This window comes from Callorhinus ursinus, unplaced genomic scaffold (genome assembly GCF_003265705.2).
Source record: "Callorhinus ursinus isolate GAN/ISIS: 27379988/994484 unplaced genomic scaffold, GSC_fseal_2.0 scaffold7, whole genome shotgun sequence".
Lineage (NCBI taxonomy): Eukaryota > Metazoa > Chordata > Mammalia > Carnivora > Otariidae > Callorhinus > Callorhinus ursinus.
In genome coordinates this window covers 54,870,309-54,890,920 of record NW_027397069.1, presented here as the reverse complement: position 1 = coordinate 54,890,920, position 20,612 = coordinate 54,870,309, and the positions used below count along the sequence as shown (strand labels likewise).

Below are 20,612 nucleotides of genomic sequence, written 5' to 3'. Positions count from 1 at the left end.
ATAGGTAGTAACTGATTAAGTTGGGATTCGAAATCAAGCAGTCTGATTCCAGAACCCATTCTTGAGAGCTGTGTAAGTGTTCATGAAGAAAAGAAAGGGAAAGAGGCATTGAAGGTAGAAGGAACATGTGCCAAAGCACCAAGTGCACAGTGTTACTGAGAGAGCAGCAAGCAGTTAGTGTGGCTTAAGCACCGGTGAGGTATGGTTGCCAGAGATGGTGTGCTGGGAGACAAGGCCAGAAGTTAAAATGAGTACATATATGACTAACATACATGCCATAAATATGGAATTTCCAAACAAGAAAATGGCAATTTCTCTTTACTCTAAAAGGGAACAGGAACCTCATTTCTTTTTCTGAGATTGCTCTGACATGATGGTAGTCTCTGGTTTCAGTGTTTTGTTCATGGTGAGAACTTCAGGCCTTTTTATCCTTTCAAAGCTATAGCATTCACTTTTGTCTTCAGAGAGTAATGTTCTAGCGCTGACTAGGTGGAAGCCTTCCATTAATAAGGTGTCGATTAGTATCCCGAGGACATTAGTTCCGTTGGCCAATTTTCGGTTATCAGGTTTTATAGAAACATACCTAGGACACACAACAGACGTTTGATTATAAAGCATCCCTTTAATAACTAGCAAAACTAAACACATCAATTTGACTTATAACCTCAAATAAAGGCATCATACCATTTTTGATCAGATTTTTTTTTGAGACTTCATTTATAAATCCAAATTAGTAATTTCAGAGTATTGAAAATAAAGACCTTCCTGTGATCTCCAAAGTCACTTAAATCCACATTTAGGAATATAACCAACACTGATGAATTTTCATTGAGAAATTATTTTCTGGGCAAACAATTTGATTAAACAAATTAGCTTAACTTTTTATATAATTTAACAATTTCTAATTTTTGTTTTCAATTTACAAAATATTTTTTTAATCAGCTTAATTAAATGAACTGACAGTCATTTTAATGAATATTTTATACATTTACTTTCCCCTCCTAGATCTAATTCTACCCATTATTAGCACTGAAATTACAAATTTTTTCTTTTGTGACTTATTTCTATCAAATACATTTTTTCAGGTACAATTTTGCAGATAAAAAATGTCAAGATTTTATTGTCAATTTTTACTCAATAACTATCCATTGTTAAAGAGTAAAGCATGGGGTCAAAAGGCCTCTGGAGTAAAAATGACAAAACTTTGTATTTCCTAGGAGATTCTATAGAACCAATATACATAGTTCAAGAAAAAAGCCAACCTGAACTTTTCAGATTGGCTGTATGTTAGTTTTAATAATGTCAACATAACATGTCCACATAGATACAGCTATATTACCCCTTTAAATACCATCAAGGATATTTTTATGTCTTTGAGTCCTCTCACCGTTTATGAGACGTGAAGACTAACTTACTTCCACAAAGAAACCTAAATTCTCTGTAGTTTTATGGCATAAAAAGAGCCTTTATGACATCCTTTGCCTCCTTTTAACTATGATTAAAATAGAGTGGTTAATTGGGGCACCTGGGTTAAGCGTCTGCCTTCGGCTCAAGTCATGATCCCAGGGTCCTGGGATCAAGCCCCGCAACGGGGTGGGAGGCCTGCTTCTCCCTCTCCCACTCCCCCTGCTTGTGTTCCCTCTCTCGCTGTGTCTCTCTGTCAAATAAATAAATAAAATCTTTTTAAAAATAAAAAAATAAAATAAATAAAATAGAGTGGTTATTTTAGCTCATGTTTAGAAATTAATTCTAGGCAAAGAAAATACTGTAAGATTTATAAAAGTAAAAAGTACATATCAAAAAATGTTTAGTATGTTTGATACAGCAAATTTTTCACATTAGGAGATCATTCCATCTAGTCCCAAATCCCAGATCTTGATTGTGTAGCCTAGAAACATTTATTAAAGAGAAGAAAATTATAGCACATCTCTCATTAAGACACAAACGCTTGCAAGAAATCACTGAGCAATAGTACTTGATTCCCTAGGAGGTCAAATTAAGAAATGAAAGATTTTAAGGCAGAAGGAAAGGGTGGAAGAGTGAATGCATTGAGAAATAGAAAAATCAAATCTTATTTTTAAAAAAGGCAACTACACTTTTCCATTTGATCCAATTTAAAAAGGAAAGGTCAGATAGAATAAAGGCTACCAGAGACTCTAGAATCCTATGACCATAACTTGAGCTTGATAATGTGGTATCATATGAATGACTTTCTGCAAGATGCAAGCCAAGTATTTCTCATTCTGTGAACTTGAGAGATAGTAACTGAGCAATCTGCTGGGTTAACAAGATCTTAGAGTGGTGAATCATATTAATGGAACATACTGAACAGCTGGATGATACGCCAGACTCTTAGGAGCCATCCAGGCTTACTCCTCCACTTCCTACCTTCAAAAAACATCTGAATGGATGATTCAGAACAGGGAGTGAGCAAGAAATAAAAATGATGGCTAGCCAGGCAGTTATGTACCTAAGGTGGGCCTTTCAGGGCCAGAGTTTTCATACAGTCACCTGAAATCCCAATAATGTCCCCTTACTCAGGTTATCCATCTCTACTTTGAAATTGGCATGATAGAAAAAAATTGTAAACACTTATAGGATGGAAAAAAATTCTGAACCTCCAGCAAATGAATACTATTTGGTGATGAAAAAAAATAATTATTAAAATAACTTCTGGTTTTGGAATTATCTATATTGGAAGTTTAAATATAATGCCATTCTCAAATTAAGATGAAAAAACTTTGTAGTATTTCTAAAACACAAACACTTAGCAAAGGTAAAAACACTTGGCACTGTACATACAAGAATATTCCAACCTTAGTTTTTAATCTTGTTTTTCAGCATATTTTTTTCAATTATTTTCTCCACATGCATAGATTTTTAAGTGTTTAGTATTTCCAGGATGTTTTTACCTTGCATGTTTCTTCTTAAAATTAATTATATCATTTCCTGGGGTTTCTATCTTTTTTTAAAAGGGAACCTCAAAAATCTTTTTTTTTAAGATTTTATTTATTTATTTGACAGAGAGAGACACAGTGAGAGAGAGAACACAAGCAGGGGGAGTGGGAGAGGGAGAAGCACGCTCCCCACTGAGCAGAGAGCCTGATGCGGGGCTTGATCCCAGGACCCTGGGATCATGACCTGAGCCAAAGGCAGTCGCTTAATGACTGAGCCACCCAGGCACCCCGATCCTCAAAGATCTTAATCATTAAATCAAATTTTAAAAAAAAACCAATAGTTTTCCCTTCTGAATTATTCATGTTAGTGCCCCACCAGGGAAAAGAAAGGTGTATATAGAGATATCTTAAAACACTTTGAGATAAAGATAGGGTCTTAAGTTCTCTTCACAATCAGCCTATTAACTTAACTGGCTCCCTTTTCCCAAAGTGACATTTCAGCCTTTTTTGGGAGGGCAGGAAATTATTAAGTGTATAAACTGAAGAATTGTCATACTGCCCAGTGTTCTTCAGTTGGTAAGTAGAACAAAGGGGTGTGTTGTGGGAGAGGCAAACATTGATAGTTCCTGATGGCGACTGCTGAAGTCAAGAAAATATCCCAAACTATGTGTACCTTTTCTCCCCCCGCCCCGCAAAAAAAAAAAAAAACATTTTAAATAGTATCAGTAAAGAACATATGCAGACTACTTTTTTTTCCTCCTGGAAATTAAAGCCAGCTTTCACAGTTAGTAAAATAATGGTGGGACAGCTTTAAGACATTTTTAAGGAGAAAAAAAAGTGTCCCTGACAGCAGAGTAGAAATCAGCCTTAGTGTTCAGCCAAGAACAACAGGGAGAGAAAGTGAATAATTGACTCAGGAGCAACTATCCTTAACATACTGACAGCCTATCCCAATATTTTGAGTTGCCTAAGAGTGCCAAAGATGTAATAGGATACCAAATTAGCTATGGGATATATCTGCCTTAATGGTGTTTAAAAATAAAGTGAGATGGAGGAAAATCAGTAGTCAAATCATAAGGACTAAAAGAACAAATATACATAGAGTGTAAGGAAATCAAGAGAAACTACTGAGACTTTACCATATGCCAGCCACTAAAAGAATCTCTTGGGGGAAAGAAAGGTGTTGTCTCAGTCTTAAGCCAAATTCACTAGCAATAGAACATAATCTATAAAATTATTTCCTCTTACAACTTGAATGACCATAGTTCCAATTTTCCTTGGACAGTCTTGGTTTATTCCTACTGTCCCACATAATAACAATACCCTCTTTCACTCTGAAAAATAGCCCAGTTTGGACAATAATTATCTGATCATTCTACTCAACTCTACTTATTACCCCCAAAACATTTGAGTAATAATTTTTTCCAAGAAAAGTTTCAGCCATGAGAAACTTTCAGTCTTGAGGGGAAACATCAGGAACTGATATAGAAGAGAGATACTTCAAAGTACAAAATACCTGACTCCAATTTGGTTATCAGTAGTGCTGTCAGAGCCACACTGGAAAACCAGGTCATGGTAAGAAGGTCTTTGTGGAGGCAGTGGAAGTAAGGTCATCTGAGGAGGGAAAGAGTTACTACTCCAGGTCAGTGCTGAAGGTTGCTCTATAAACACTGTAATCCTCCCAGTTAGCATCTCAATTGTTTTGCTGCAAGAGCCAAACACCCTGAAAAAAGCTTGAGTGTTTCGGCTTAGGAAATGCACTTCCACAAGAGCAGGTCTTGGCTGTAGCAGGTGTTCTTGGTTTAAGAGATCAACCAGAGGATCCAGTTCATAGAAAAGAGCCTCTCTCTGAAGCCTAAGATGGTCTGAAAAGTCGGTGGGTAATAAAAGCTGGTGAGTTCTCAAAAAATCCAAGATGAAACTAAATAGAACACCATCTCTGTCCACAAAAATCTGGCCACCAATCATCTTGAATTCTTGGTCTCTGCCATCTATCATTCGTGTCAACCGAGAAGCAGGAAACTGCTTAATGGTAGAAAACCTTGTTGTGAATATCTTCCCTCCAACGTTCAAAGTGACCAGTTCCTGACTACTCATTCTTTTCTTCAAACTAGAGGCTACAGACTTAGAAACTTGTAAATCAAACTCTAGCCATAAATGTTGCTAGTTATATATGATTAAGAAATGGAGGGGAGGGGAAAATAACAAAAAACAGAGACCCAGATTCCCTCCTAACTACTGTAAAGCAAATAGTGTATCCATAGCTGTGTTTGCAAATTTGAGTTGCTTGGAAACTTGCAGTATACACAATGAAAAAGGAACAGATGAGGAACTGGATTATTTAAGAAAAACGGCCAATATTTCTAAGGATAGATGTCAAGTAGATCCCTCTCCTGTATTCCATTTAAAATATATATATATATCCATGAAAACCTATTATAAATCTGCATTTTATTTTTATTTTTTTAAAGATTTTTTTTATTATTCATTTGAGACACAGAGATAGAGAGAGAGAGAGCATGAGCAGGGGGAGAGGCAGAGGGAGAGGGAGAAGCAGGCTCCCCGCCAAGCAGGGAGCCTGATGCAGGGGTCGATCCCAGGACCCTGGGATCATGACCTGAGCCAAAGGCAGACACCTAACCATCTGAGCCACCCAGGCGCCCCGTAAATCTCTATTTTAAAAAAAGTACTGGGAGGGGGCGCCTGGGTGGCTCAGATGGTTGAGCGTCTGCCTTCGGCTCGGGTCATGATCCCAGGATCCTGGGATCGAGTCCCGCATTGGGCTCCCTGCTCTTTGGGAGCCTGCTTCTCCCTCTGCTTCTCTCTCTCTCCCCCTCTCTCTCCCTGTCTCTCATGAATAAATAAATAAAATCTTTAAAAAAAAAAAAAAAGTACTGGGAGGGGTGCCTAGGTGGCTCAGTTGGTTAAGCATCTGCCTTCAGCTCAGGTCATGATCCAGGGGTCCTGGGATCGAGCCCCCACATTGGGCTCTCTGCTCAATGGGGAGTCTGCTTCTCCTCTCTGCCCCTCCCCCCGCTCATGCTGTTTCTCTCTTGCTCCCTCTCTCTCAAATAAATAATCTTTAAAAAAAAATTTAAAGATTTAAAAAAATATTTAAAGATTTAAAAAATCTTTAAAAAAAAAAACAGTGGGAGCAGAAAAACATTCCTCTTTCCCCAGACCTATCTACAATGAGTTGTCATGGCAGAAGTAAGATTTACAGAGAAACATTATCATAATTTATGAACCCTTTAGCAATTTAGTGGCTAAATCATGAATTGTCAGTTATGGATGAGGCAGCCATTACCTCAACTAGCAGCTTAATTTGACTCTTATTCCCATAGGTGGATTCTTCTGTTCTTTAAATTTAGTTGCCTCCTCTCAACCAAATTAAAGGGCAGGGTAAAGACACTCTGGGCTTTCCAAGGAATGTCTTGTTCCATGACAGAAATAAGGGACTAGAGAGCAGTTCTAACATGAGATCACTTCTTGTTTTCATCTGGATTCTAAGCAAGTATTTTTAATCTGTGGGAGGTAGGGGGCACCTGGGTGGCTCAGTCCATTTAGGATCTGCCTTCAGCTCAGGTCATGATCCCAGGGTCCTGGGATTGAGCCCCACGTCGGGTTCCCTGCTCAGTGGGGAGTCTGCTTCTCCCTCTGACTCTCCTCCTTGCTCTTGCTCTATCTCTCAAATAAATTTTAAAAAACTACCTAGTTCTTAAAAAAAAAATCTGTGGGCGGTATCTTTATCTTATGTGAACATTAGTGTTTTATTTTTCCCTCAGTAGTATGTATGTATGTATGTATTGCTATTTTTTTTAATTTTTATTTAAATTCTAGTTAACAAATCATTTGTTTTTAGCTGATTACTTTGCACTTTATAATAGCTGAAAGATTGTTCCATCTATTGTCAAATTAATCTTACTACTCTTTAAAAAGATGTTAAGCAGTGGATGGTTTGGTTGTACAGTTGCCATGATACTTTGGAACAACATGACACTTAGCTGCCAATAAAAAGAAGGCTTTCCCATTTCCTGTTCTTGCCATGTGTTAGACTTTGTTGTTTTTTTTTTTTTTTACCTACACCTTTGCTTGCACAGCCACCTAACATTTCCTTTGAATTCCTTTGGTGACAAATTTACACAACCGAAGGAGAAAAAGGCAAGATTCCTCCTAAAAATGTAAACTTATTGAAAGAAAAATGCCACTTTTTGTTTACCTAAGATTTACATTTTAGCAAAAACGTAAAATTTAGAAATCCAAATCTAGAAAAATTTGAAGTCCAATCCACCCATATCTTCTTTTTTAAAAGAACGTCCAGTCTCCAAAAAAGTTGCTTTACAAGAGTAGTCTTTATTACATGTTTAAATGAACAATCACTGTTACACTACCTCATTTACATAATATTAGATCATGTGCTCTTCTTTCACCTCTTTTCCATAGCAAAACACAACCAATATTGGGGGTAGGAGGAGTATTACAAAAGCACTATTTAAAAAGGAAGGAGGGTTCAGGACTTAGTATCAAATCTCACATTTATCTTTATGCTACCTAATTTGAACAACACGTATAGGACATTATTTTTGAAAGGAATACTTTTGCAGGAAGATATCTGACTGAAATCTTGACCAAATCTGAACTACCACTCAGCTCTTTAACAAATTTCTAACAAAAGACAGAGAACCATACACTTGCAACAGATTTTATAGTAGTTTATATTTGCACACAAATTCTGCCACATTGTTCAGCACCACCAAAGTAAAATTCTTAAATCTTTCACTGAAAATGAAAAACCCATCCATCACCTGTTCCCAGTAAAACATTGATTGTTCTACAAAATCAGCTGATTTAGTCAGATAGGAACTGAAGTTTGAGAGATGGTCTTTCCAACTTGTGAATTCATCAAATAAAGACCCTTCTAGAAATATGGTGGGACCAAAGAAAATAAGAAAGCTAAGCAGAATGACTACCACAAATAACTGATAAAAGCTCCAGGGAATCCTGCTAATGAATGTGCCAGTGTCTTGAGGCAAAGAAAGTTTATCCACATCTACTAGTTTTATGTCTTCCCATTGACTGGTATCAAAGTTCTTCATTAAAGGGCTTGTGGGCAAATTAGAGGGAGGTAAAGGAGTTTCCTTGATTACTTTTATTTTCTCCCTGAACTCCTGCATCTGTTGCAGAAATATGATGGGTTCTGACACGTCTTTGAAAGCCTCAGCAATGTTAAAGGCCATTCGTTGTTCCTGCAAGATGGTGTTGAGTTTGTTGATCTCTGGGTCATAGGCTTGCATAACTGCAAGTTTCATGGTCTCAAAGTCAGACAGGATTTCATTCTTTTTTTGATCTAATGTATGTTGTAACTTCTCAAAAAACTCCTTTACTTTATCTGAATCTTTAGTCAGTAACTGTAGAGATTTCCTTTTGCTAGTTTCCAAGGTATCCAAGCGAGAAAGAGCATCTCCCCGACGCCAGGTCTCAAAGCTCTGGAAGAGGGACTCAAAGGCATCTCTTTCCTGAGCATAGGCATCTTCAATAGAACAGAAGACATGCTTGGTGTGGTCACCACGAGTAGCACAGATCCCACAAATCAGTTGCATATCAGTCAGGCAGAAAATGTTGAGAGGCTGCCCCAAGTGTCCTTTGCACACTGGCATTTTGGGAGAGATCTTGATCTTGTTATACTTTTCTACAATACCCTTCAGGGAGTAATTAACCTGCAGGCTATTGACTCCAGTAGCTGAAGTTTCCTTACGGCATGTAGGGCACTTGAATGGAGAGGATCTCCACAAGGAATTCCGCACAGTCCCCTCTAAGATCCCTTCTAAGCATTTTTTGCAAAAGTTGTGTGAGCAAGGCAAAACTCGCGGATCATCAAACAGACTGCAACAAATTGGGCACGTGAGATCTTCTTCAAGCAGCTCCATCACATCCTACCATAGAGAAAGAAACATTTTACTCCAGTAATCCCCTCCACTCAGACTATGTAATAATCAGAAGAAACTATCTTCAAAGGCTTTAAAAATGATCTCTCACTGAAATAGCCAGGCAAACAAAGGAAATGAATGAGAAATTTGGGAAGGGAATGCACACCAAAGCAGCTTTAATCTGCTGGGACTAGAACACCCTCCTTATTAGCAGGACTCCCTTACACAAGGCCTTTGTGTGGGCTTTCCAGCACCAGTCTTTGGCTGAGATAGGGTTAGGTCTAGGACAACTGCAAGTTGAGCCAGCAGGACCCAACTGATTGTTTTAAAACAGAAAGCTGACTACTTGCTGTCAGAAACAAAGCTACTCAGTGTTTGAATAGAATGAGCTCTTTAGTCTGGGCCCACAATTATAAAATGGTATGCTATTTAAAATAAAGAAGCACAGAAATATAAATTCAAGCATGCATCTTGTGCAGGCTTTTATTAAAAATTGGCAAATTTTTCTATTTCAGAGGCAAGATTACAATTATTGAAATCGTAAGTAAAAATATGAGTTGCAATTCATTCTTCAGAGAATTAAATGTTTTCTTTTAAACCACCACAACTGTCTAGTATGCATCAGTTCTCAAAATGTGGGCTGAAATCTGGTGTTCCTAAGACTCTTTCAAGTCATTTGTGAAGGTCAATACTTTTTTCACAATAATACTAAGATGATATTTACTTTTGGCACCATGTTGACAATTGCACTGTAAAAGCAATGCTGAGTAGACACTGCTGAAGCCTTAGCAGGAATGAAACAAGGCAAAAGGCAGCACCAAACTGTATTACAAGTTATTGTATTCTTCATTACCACATACCCACAGTATGGGTGGGGGTAGCCAGTTTCGTTTAAGAATGTTCTTTATGAAGCAGCAAAAATTATTCATTTTATTAAATCCTGATCACTGTGTACATGCCTTTTTAATATTTTGAGTGCTGCACCCAACAGATACTGTCTGGAGAAAAAGCAATTACATGATTGAGTCACAATCTGAACCAGCTGCTTTTTTTTATGAAAACACAATTTTTATATAAAGAATGAATGACAAACTGGCTATTTAGACTTAGGTAAAGCAGACATCTTCTCAAAAATGAACAAAATAGCTCTTCACTTCAAGGAAAACAAATGGTAAAAGTTTTTGAGTGAAAATTAGAATTTTGGAAAACATTTTTGCCACTTAAGTGCTTGATAACTTCCCATTAATTATTTTCTAATGAAATAAGTGGTAATTTTAACAAATGGGGGCTTTTACTTTTTTAGGGGGGAGATTACTGTATAATAAAATGTTAACATTTGGAGATCTGCATAACACAATGAACTAATTGGTTCAAATCACCAATGCATGTTATAAATCATGCTTGGGCAAAAGATCAAAAGACCAACACATTCAATAATATGATTTCAGATTCCATATTGCAACTTTTCAGAAACTACCACTTGTTGAGTTTTGGTATAGTATCAAAGAAGATCCACAATTATCAGAAAGGCTAATATTCCTCCCTTCACCAACTATATATCTGTGCAAGGCCAAATATGATCTTTGTATATTTCAACCAAAATTACTTAACAGGTGTAATGCAGGGACAGATATAAGACTCCAGTTATAATCTATTAATAGCAATTCATTAAAGAGACCTATAAATATGTAAAGCAATGCCACTCTTCCCACAACTGTTTTGAAAATGTTATTTTTCACAAATGTTAACATGTAATAGGTTTATCATTATTTTAAATGAAGATTTTAAATTTTTTGTTTTAATTTTTCAATACAATAAATATCTATATACAGTACATTGTAAACAAAAACTTTTGGGATCCTCAGTTTTTAAGAGTGTAAAGTCATCCTGAGACAAAAAAATTTGAGATTCCTGACCTAGAGAATACCATTTCTCAGTTCAAGTTTATTATTTTAAAATGTACATTTTAAAACTTCTATCCCTAAAGTTTTAAATCCAAATATAGTGCTAACTATGTCCTCATTCAGCTTACTGAGGGACAAATTACATCACATTACCACCAAACTAATAAATAAAACAGGGTCTAATAATCTACAGACCATTTTATAATCAAAAATAAATAAATTTTAGCACTAATTTTAAGAGTCACAATTAGAGCTATAATCTAGAAGACAAATAGTATTTAAAAGATTAGCTGAGTTTGCAAGGCTAATTAGTTTATGGCTTTACATTTAGTTGTGAGGGATAAGGTATAATAAATTATAAAATTATATGCAGAATTAAAGCAAAGATTATTCGGTCAAATTTAATGTCAAAAGGCAAAAATATGTGATGAGCTGATTTTTCTGAACAATCTTTTGTAATATAAGAAATCATAAGACCTTTTAAAGGCATTGGGAGGAGAATGGCTATAAAGACAGGTTAGTGTGCTCCCTGAGAGAAGTTATGAAGCAGCTGTAAAACATTCTGCCTCTAGGGGAACCTAGAAGGGTTGGTCAGTTAAGTGTCTGCCTTCAGCTCAGGTCATGATCCCAGAGTCCTGGGATGGAGCCCTACATCGGGCTCCCTGCTCAGTGGAGAGTCTGCTTCTCCCTCTCCCTCTGCTGCTCCCCCTGCTTGTGCTTGCTCTCTCTCTCTCTCTGTCAAATAAATAAAATCTTTAAAAAAAAATTCTGACTCAGGGCGCCTGGGTGGCTCAGTTGGTTAAGCGACTGCCTTCAGCTCAGGTCATGATCCTGGAGTCCCAGGATCAAGTCCCGCATCGGGCTCCCTGCTCAGCGGGGAGTCTGCTTCTGCCTCTGACCCTCTTCCCTCTTGTGCTCTCTATCTCTCATTCTCTCTCTCTCAAATAAATATATAAAATCTTTTAAAAAAAAATTCTGACTCTAGAACAGAGAAAAGAAAACTTTTGATGATCCTCCTACCTTAGTCCTGTTTTATATTTTATCATCTCCACTGCTCTTTGTCCTCTTTCACCTAAGAACTCTATGCTAAAACTAGATTTTGGAGAAGGTAGTAGAAACAGGAAAGTAATAAGAGGACAGCATTCAATAAAGTAAACTAATTTACTCATTCTTGCAAGGTTAATATTTCCAGAGAATCTTATCCAAGCATATTAAATAAATAAGAGGAAAAACAAAGAATACCAAGTGGTTGGAATGCAAAGGAAAAAAATGGGCAGCCAAGGCAAAGAAGATTTGAAAAAAATGGAAAAAGATACAGCAATAGGGGGCAAAAAGAATTTTAAGGCAATCAAGTATTAAAAAAATAAATAGGAATATGTCATACATGGGAAAATTTAGTAGTAAACAGTCATCCTACAGCCATGAATCACCTTATAGCTCTGAAAATGAACCAGAGGAAAAAAGGAAAAAACTATTTAGAAAGTCCCTTTTTAAAAATTCGCATCAAGGGGCACCTGGGTGGTTCAGTTGGTTAAGTGACTGACTCTTGATTTTGGCTCAGATCATGATCTCAGGGTCCTGGGATCAAGCCCCGTGTGAGGCTCCTTTCTCAGCAGGCAGTCTGCTTGTCTCCCTCTTCCTCTGCTCCTCTGCCCCTCCGCCAGCGCTCTCTCTCTCTCTCTCTCTCAAATCTTTTAAAACATAAAAATTTGCATCAAAATTATGGTGGATCCAGTTCCATTTTTAGTGATGCAGCTTACAAATTTTGGTTTATATTTTTTTTAAAGATTTTATTTATTTATTTTTTTGAAAGAGAGTACAAGTAGGCAAAGAGGCAGGCAGAGGGAGAGAGAGAGAAGCAGGTTCCCCGCTGAGCAGGGAGCCCGACGTGGGGCTCGATCGCAGGACCCCGGGATCATGACCTGAGCCGAGGGCAGCCACACAACTGACTGAGCCACCCAGGTGCCCCTATAATTTAAAGATTCTTATTTCTGTTCACTTTAAAAGCTAAACATTTTCTTTTCTTCTCTTTATACTCAAAACTTTCTCTATGACCAAATTAATGTGACCACTTCCACAGCCGACTTTAGAGAAAACTGAAACAGCCGAATCCAAAAAACCATAGCAAGTTTGTTGCCTCAAAAGTTTTAAAGGAAAATAGATAATTAATAATGTTTTTAGGCTAAGTGAAGAGTATACTTTGCAGTAAAGGAACTTTCAGATCCTTTTCTTAAAATGTGGCTAACATGTAAAAATCTGGAGAAGTCACTAAAACATACTCCTTTGTAGGAACTAAAGTACATATCCCCTCTTTTCTACAGCTAATCTTCTTTACCAATATAGAAGTCTAGAAACTTTATGTGAAAAAAATTATTGCTCTCCAGCAATAAAATCTCAACTTAAGCACTGTCAAATTCAGTGTACAATAGCAAACACATTTCCAAGATTTGTTTTTTTCCTTTGAATGTGTTTCTAAAAACCAAGAAAGTCTAAATTTTGAAGGACAAAAATCTTTTACCCACTAATTAGGAATTTCCCAAGTTTTATACCAACAAAGTAGCAAATATATATCTAATTATCTACCACCTCTCATTTTCAACCTCATTTTCCTGCCATATGTGTGTTTTTAAATATACTTTTAATTTACATACAATAAAATTCATTCTTTTTGGTATACAGTTCTGTGAGTTTTGACAAATGCATAGTGGTATAACACCACCACAGATTTATTTTTAGGCAAATATTCATATCTACACTCAAGGTAGACTATGGAAAAGTCAATACTTACAAAGGAAGTAGTCTTAAAATAAAAAGCAAAACCTACATATGTGTATTAGACTTCTCTCTCCTAGAAATCCTGTTTTTAAATGATCAACTCAAATGATTACAATGCAAAAGGTGCTCATTTATTTACTCTTAAAAGTTAATTTTAATAAAAAAAACTATTCAAAGAAACTTTCCTATTAAGGCTTTGAATTTAATTGGTAGGAATATAAAGTTGTTCAAGATACTACCCATGATTTCCTTCCAAATCCCATTAAAGAACAAAAAAAAAAAGTTAGTAATACTTTGTATCTTAAGGATTTAAATCAAATTTCCATCTTGCTTTGAGGCGTCTTTGGATTCAGGAATTCCAAAGTAGATACGTAATAAGAAACTACATAGCAAATATTGAAACCTCACAGACAAAACTAAATTATGCAAGCCTCTACTAAACTGGGAGCCATCAATCTTTCCTGAAACAATGCTTGGAATAAAAGGAATCACTTTTTTTTTTAAGCACTTCCTCTCAGCATATTAGTTAATCTTATTTTCAAGTAGTATACTGTATCCTGCTAGTATGAGGTCCACTAGTAATGCTTTCTTTTTTTTTTTTTTAAAGATTTTATTTATTTATTTGAGAGAGAGAGAATGAGAGATAGAGAGCACATGAGAGGGGGGAGGGTCAGAGGGAGAAGCAGACTCCCTGCTGAGCAGGGAGCCCGATGCGGGGCTCGATCCCGGGACTCCAGGATCATGACCTGAGCTGAAGGCAATCGCTTAACCAACTGAGCCACCCAGGCGCCCCCCACTAGTAATGCTTTCTTGAAACTTAGGGTCAAGTTACTGAATCAAGGTAGAGGATGTAAGGATATTTACTGTAGTACTTTCCAAATTTTCTGTATACTTGAAAATTTTCACAATAAAAAATTAAGGAAAAAAACTAAAAAGGGAGACCAATTATAAGAAAACCATATTGAGCTTAAAAAGCAAAACTTCAGAAGCATTAGCTAGGTATGATAAGCTTTACAAGAGCTTGATCTGCTATAGTATTGTTTTATCTTTTATAAAATAAAAAATGTTATTACTGAGAATCTCTGGATCCAGGCCTGTGAGGAGGCCTGTTTGTTCTTGTTTGGTTCTTAGTAGCCTTTGACAAACCACATACACATATTGCAGTTTCTCTCCTCGTTATACAACTGTTTTGAAAGTCATAATATATGAAAATTATTTACAAAATATTTGTTTTAAGTACTCCTTATCAATGTGTTATTATACTTTATTATGGCTATTAGAGACTGTTCCATAACTTATATGATCAAAACAGGATAAAGTGAGTTTAAGAATCTCAAAAAAGGACTATGGAAGATACATATAGTGTCTAAAATAGCTTGTGTAATTGTTATGCGGCTCCTGCAAACACAATATAAAAGTTACTTATGTGTCAGTGTAAGACAATAAGAAACTTCTGTTTTCTGGCATATCTTAGAATTAGTAGTTAAAATTTCCCCAGGATATTTCTAGTAGGATTCCTGATAAGTAGGACAAAATAAAGCTAGAACAAAAGTTCCGTCAGCTTGGAAGACCCACCTATTCAGCAATTTCAGAGATTTTGGACTATGGTAACATTCTCAGAAACGTAAAAGCCAGGTCATTATCCTTACTAGTTAGTCCAGACCACTCAAAAAAACAGGTTTTTTCCTTTTCTTCATTCTCTTTTCTGAACCACTATTTTGTCTTGCCTCTTTCCTTTGTTTTATTCTCTTAACTCATCATACTCCCCATGTCAAGGTGTACAATCTTTTGATTTCCTCCTATTCTTCCCTTATCCCCTACCTGCCTGTTCACCTTATCTTTCTTTCCGTTTTATCTTTTCCTTGTGTCTCTTGATAACTGCCCCAGCTATTACTTTGTAACAGCATTATATCAATAGGGTTTTAGGATACCAGCTCGATCAGATATCCCACTATCCCACTTCTGTACAACTATCAAGAAATCTGTGGGAGGATGCCTGGCTGGCTCAGTCGGTAGAGCATGCAACTCTTGATCTCAGGGTCATAAGTTCAAGCCCCATGTTGGATGTAGAGATTACTTAAAAAAAAAATTTTAATTTAGCAACAAAAAACCCCCACAGAAGTCTGTGTGATTTCCAAATAGTATTGAAGCCTATTCTCTCCCACCCAGATGAAATCTATTTGAATGAGTCTGAATTTGAGGAAAACATACGTATAGACTAAATTATTCTCCTACTCTGGTATCAACCAGATTCAGATATTTATCTTTACCTGTTAAGAGTTCCAATTTAGTTAAGTTGGAACTAATGACTTCTGGAAAGGTCAAACCAGAAATGTCTGGTCTCTTTTCTCCCAAATAAATATAAGTGGGTTTCATGAAGCTGGAAAATTTTTACCGCTAAAACAATTTGTCTTCTTTTACAACCATAAATTTGGCAATCACTATTGGTTGGTATCTATTAAAAAGTTTCCATCATCATCTAAATCTGTATTTCAGGTTAATGCCAGCTTTCAGAAAGTACTGTCAAAGTCTAGCATTTGGTAGGCAGCTAGCTGGATTTATCTAGATAAGTGAGGTTACTTATGTCATATATAATACTGTAGAAGGGAAAATAGGCATTTTGTAAATAAATGATAAGCACTACATATCAACTAATAACTTACTTCTGAGATGCCTATTGGAAATATAATTAGTATAACAAAGGTCCTTTTGCTCAGTACAGAATTATGTATACATCTTATTCTAAAGTAAACGTGAGCTATAGGCTATATCAAGTAGAAGGCCAATTATGCTAAACTTTGAGCAATTTTTAGGTTGGCTATATTATACATACTATGTTGGCACTCCTCGCTCATATTCAATACCACAAATATGCAGGGGGAATAAAAAAGCTCCTCATGGAGTTATAATAGGGAACCTGGCTATTGCCGTAGAATATACTTGTGGCACGAATGCCACACGAAAGACAGTAATTTAAACTGTCAACCAAAATTTTCAGTTCAACTTTTCCTTAGTAATATGTCTCCATATATAATGAAAATGATTTTTTATTTTTTTAATAAGATTTTATTTATTTGACAGAGAGAGAGATAGCGAGAGAGGGAACACAAGCAGGGGGAGAGGGAGAAGCAGACTCCCCGCCAAGCAGGGAGCCCGATGCAGGGCTTGATCCCAGGACCCTGGGATCATGACCTGAGCCGAAGGCAGATGCTTAACCAACTGAGCCACCCAGGCGCCCTGGAAATGATTTTTTTAAAAAGTTTATAGGAAATTGCTTTATAGAATTGCTTTAAGCCTTATAGAAGGCTTAATGGGACTAAAACTATTTTGTATGTCAGAGGACACCTGTATTTGGGTTAATTGTTATGAGAAGTGGGTATAGCAGTCTATTCATCAGTACCATTCTAGTATCCAGAGTTCAAGGCCAAGGTAATGAAGATGGCAGTGTCTTTAATGAATAATAAGAATGAATAATCCAATGACCTAATGATATTTAAAAAGATGAAATATAAGCCAAAAGTCAATTCCTACCCTAAATTCAGAAATACAGCACATTTACAAAGATATTGTTCCTCTAAAAGGTATGATAAATGCCTTATAAAAAAAGGACATAGAAAGTGGACACCATACTGAAGTTAGAGAGGTTATCCAAGCAACCAACTATAAAAGTAATTTGTGAGTATAGAAAATTCAGAAAGTACAGGGGAAAAATCACCCATAATCACATCAGCAAGGAATAACCATTATTATTGTTTTATTTCTTCCAATCTTGTGTGTCCTGTGTTTGTGCACATACCTATTTTAACAAAACTGGTAGCTTCACACAATTTTGTATCCACCATTTTTCACTTACTTTATCACATGTATTTCCCCTATTATTACATATTCTTCTAAAATGTGATAGTCCATCTTATGGATATGCTCTTATTGGCTATATGTCTTTTTGGATTATAACATTTAAATGAACATCTTGTAGAAAAGTCTTGGTCCATCGCTCTGATTATTTCCTTAGATGATTCCTGTAAGTGTACTGTTAGGTGTGTCAATGAGTAGAAACACTTTTAAAGACCTTGAAAAGATTGTCAGGTTTCCCTCTAGAAGGGGTGTACCAATTTATGAACTCTAACCAATGATGTATGAGTGCCCCACTTCTCCATGCAGTTCCTGATCTTACAATAGAACCATACTTTTATAGTTTAGTAAAACACCAAGAATAAGGCAGACATTTTTACCATACCTACCCAAATTTAAAATATAAAACAGTTTAAGGCAGTTAATATTAATATGTGTTTAGGATTACCAATATGTATAAGGGACTATATGGTAATAAAAGTTTTGGAGTAGGAATAAAATAGAAGTACTAGGTCTATGTACCTCTGAAACAAATAATACATTATATGTTTAAAAAAAAGATAGTAGGAAGGGAAAAATGAAGGAGGGGAATCGAAGGTAGAGAAAAACCATGAGAGACTATGGACTCTGAGAAACAGAGGGTTCGGGGCAGGGGGGATGGGTTAGCGCAGTGATGGGTATTAAGGAGGGCATGTATTGAATGGAGCACTGGGTGTTATATACAAACAAGGAATCATGGAACACTACATCAAAAACTAATGATGTAATGTATGGTGACTAACATAACATGATAAAATAAAATTTAAAAAATTAAAAAAAGAAGCACTCGGTCTAAAAGTATCTTAGAGACCATCTAGAAAACACCTAACTTTATAATTGAAAAAACTGAGCCCCCCCCCTCCAAAAATGGAGCTTTCTCAATTATACAAAGCAAGCTAGGCTTAGGACCTGAGTTCCCCAATTCTTAGACTTTTAGCACTATCCAGAAAGTGGATCAAGAATTCAGTGTTCTCATTCATAAAATGGAAAAGTTTAATCATGGCTCTCTAAATCCCTTCTAAAATTTTATGATTTTTACAAATTAGGCTATAACAGGCTCTCTAGTAGACGAAACACAGCACTGAACCTGTCTCTGAATACCTAACGTCAAGCAAAGAGTTTTAGCCTTCATAGAATGAGGATGTTTACATTATCTACCTCATCATGTTTCTGGGAATATTAAGTAATGAGTGCCAGTTTTGTAAATTGCTAAACTATATAAAGGTAAAGTGGATAATTACAGTTGGGTACAAATACACAAAATGTAAATTCACATTTAAAGTGTTATTTTAGAGCATGAGTATATTAACCAAGAAAGGTCCTGAAAGAGCCAGACTCTCTTGAACTACAATTTCTTGAAAAGGTAAAGCATTATATAGGATAGCAGGTACAAAGCACTTTCATGGAAACGGGCATATCTGAACAGTAGCTATGGTACAAGTAAGACCAGGTAACCAGCCAGTCATAAGTGTATAGAATGGAAAGAATAACCTGGTGTTATGGAAGGACTTACCAGGGAAGCTTAGTATCTCAGCTAGTGCAAAAAAAGATAGTATTTTTAAGAAAAGGAGAGCCTGAAGAAATGTACCTTCTCATTGTGGAAGACAGAAGTATAACCAGTTAATCAACAGCTCCATCAAGTTCTACCAGAAGGAGTGGCTATGTAAATGAAATTCTGCTTTTAAAATACCTATTGTATAAAAGTCTCTAGAGTTAGAAAACTCAGTATTTGTACAAGTCCTAGCAGCACAGTATGGGAGAAGGAAAAAAAAAATCTTAAAAAAAAAATAAATGCTACTAAGGCCTCTCTTTTCCTTTTCATTATAAATCTGTGGACTGCAGTACATGTCGAATAACTGCTACATAAAGATTTTCCAAATACTGAATCTATTCTCCTGAGTTTTGAAAAAATATGAAAAGAACAGAGACTGCCCATGAGGATGAGAACACATTCTGCACCTAGTTCAATTTTGCGTGATTCTGGGCTTAAAAAAAAAAAAAAAAAAAAAACTGGGTGCTTTTTTGGTTTCTTAATGTAGGGAGAAGTATTGTAGTTTACCTCTGTCCCCTGCGAGCAGGTGTATTCGTCAGGGTTACTATTTCCCAGGACAAAGCAATCAGGTTTTTGTTTTTTTCTCACGTTGTGATTGACAATCAAACGAGGCTACTGCAAAGAAAGAACAAAGAAGAGAGTATTATGCATTTATTTGCACAGGACTCTTAGTCTTGACTCTTAATTTTTTCAGTCGTCCCCCACAAATAAAGCCAGCGTGCTAGGACCTGGTGAAAAAGCCAGGAGCATGGCTGGAAATCTTTTTGCAGTACTAAGGAGCTTCCCGGTTAGGGCGCCCTCCCTCGGCGCCAGGCACCTCCCCAGGTTCAGTGCCAGAAAGTGCTGAGTGCTCGGACTTGTGACTCATGGTCGCCTTTTCTTTCCTAGGCGATACTGAGGCGCCGGCAGTGAAGCCGGTCATAATCCGTAGCGGAGCAGGTTTTCTGGAACACAGACACGCTGCGGGCCCAGCGGACGCCCCCTGCACGCCACTCCACCCCAAGCCCTGTTCCAGCGCCCAGCTGGTTTCCGCTCTGCAGCTGTGGAGCTCAAAGTGAGCTCTCCGCCAGCCCCCCACCCACGCAGGTCGCTGTTCTGCCAGGGCAAGTCCCCACCCTCGCTGCCGGCCCAAGAATCACCCCCCCCCTCGAGAGGGACCCGGCGGGTACTTATCTCGGACCTTGGGGGGTCGTGGGAGGGGCCCCACCTGGAGCCGCGCAGCTGCCTGTCCTCCAGCAGCGGGGACCGCGCGTTACCGGCTGGGCACCGCAGCAAAATGGACTCGCGGCGCCCGCCGTGCCCCGCCCCACCGCCCTCCTCTCCCGGCACCTCGGTCCGCCTCCTCGGCCGGGCTTCGCCTTTGTTCTGTCTCCCGAGTCTCGTCTTTCCCAGGGTGGGGGTGGGGGTGGGGGTGGGGGGCGGTGGGTGAGGTGAGGCGGGAGTCCTTCCGGTGTCAACAACCGCCACCAATAACTGCCACCGCCTGCGGTGCGCCTGGAAGAGGGGAGGGTCCCGGGCTGCTCGCTTCTCTCCCTTCCAGAGGGGCTGCGCGCGGCGCGGAGCACGGTGCCCAGAGCCCGCCGAGCCTGGGCGCTGGCAGGCTGACGGCTCGCTAAGACTCGTGGGCTGGGCCTGACGGAGCGCGGGCGACAGGAGGCGGCGCCGT

At 37.7% G+C, this 20,612-nt stretch overlaps 2 protein-coding genes across 5 annotated transcripts; both read right to left on the bottom strand.

Annotated features, from left to right (window-relative positions):
- Positions 1-301: 301 nt before the first annotated feature.
- KCNRG (potassium channel regulator) lies at positions 302-5,015 on the bottom strand. Its single transcript, XM_025874952.2, has 2 exons — positions 4,414-5,015; positions 302-583 (listed from the first exon to the last, which is right to left on the bottom strand). Exons 1-2 carry the CDS (start codon positions 4,992-4,994, stop codon positions 343-345), a joined length of 822 nt encoding a protein of 273 aa, XP_025730737.1. The 5' UTR covers positions 4,995-5,015; the 3' UTR covers positions 302-342.
- A 2,568-nt stretch (positions 5,016-7,583) lies between these two features.
- TRIM13 (tripartite motif containing 13) lies at positions 7,584-20,595 on the bottom strand. 4 transcript variants are annotated; one of them, XM_025874946.2, is made up of 3 exons: positions 20,127-20,595; positions 19,454-19,561; positions 7,584-8,830 (listed from the first exon to the last, which is right to left on the bottom strand). In XM_025874946.2, exon 3 carries the CDS (start codon positions 8,822-8,824, stop codon positions 7,601-7,603), a length of 1,224 nt encoding a protein of 407 aa, XP_025730731.1. In that variant the 5' UTR covers positions 8,825-8,830; positions 19,454-19,561; positions 20,127-20,595; the 3' UTR covers positions 7,584-7,600. The 4 variants fall into 4 exon arrangements, with proteins under 4 accessions (XP_025730731.1, XP_025730732.1, XP_025730734.1 ...); XM_025874947.2 differs by having other exon boundaries at positions 19,454-19,558; XM_025874949.2 differs by having other exon boundaries at positions 20,154-20,595.
- Positions 20,596-20,612: the final 17 nt, after the last annotated feature.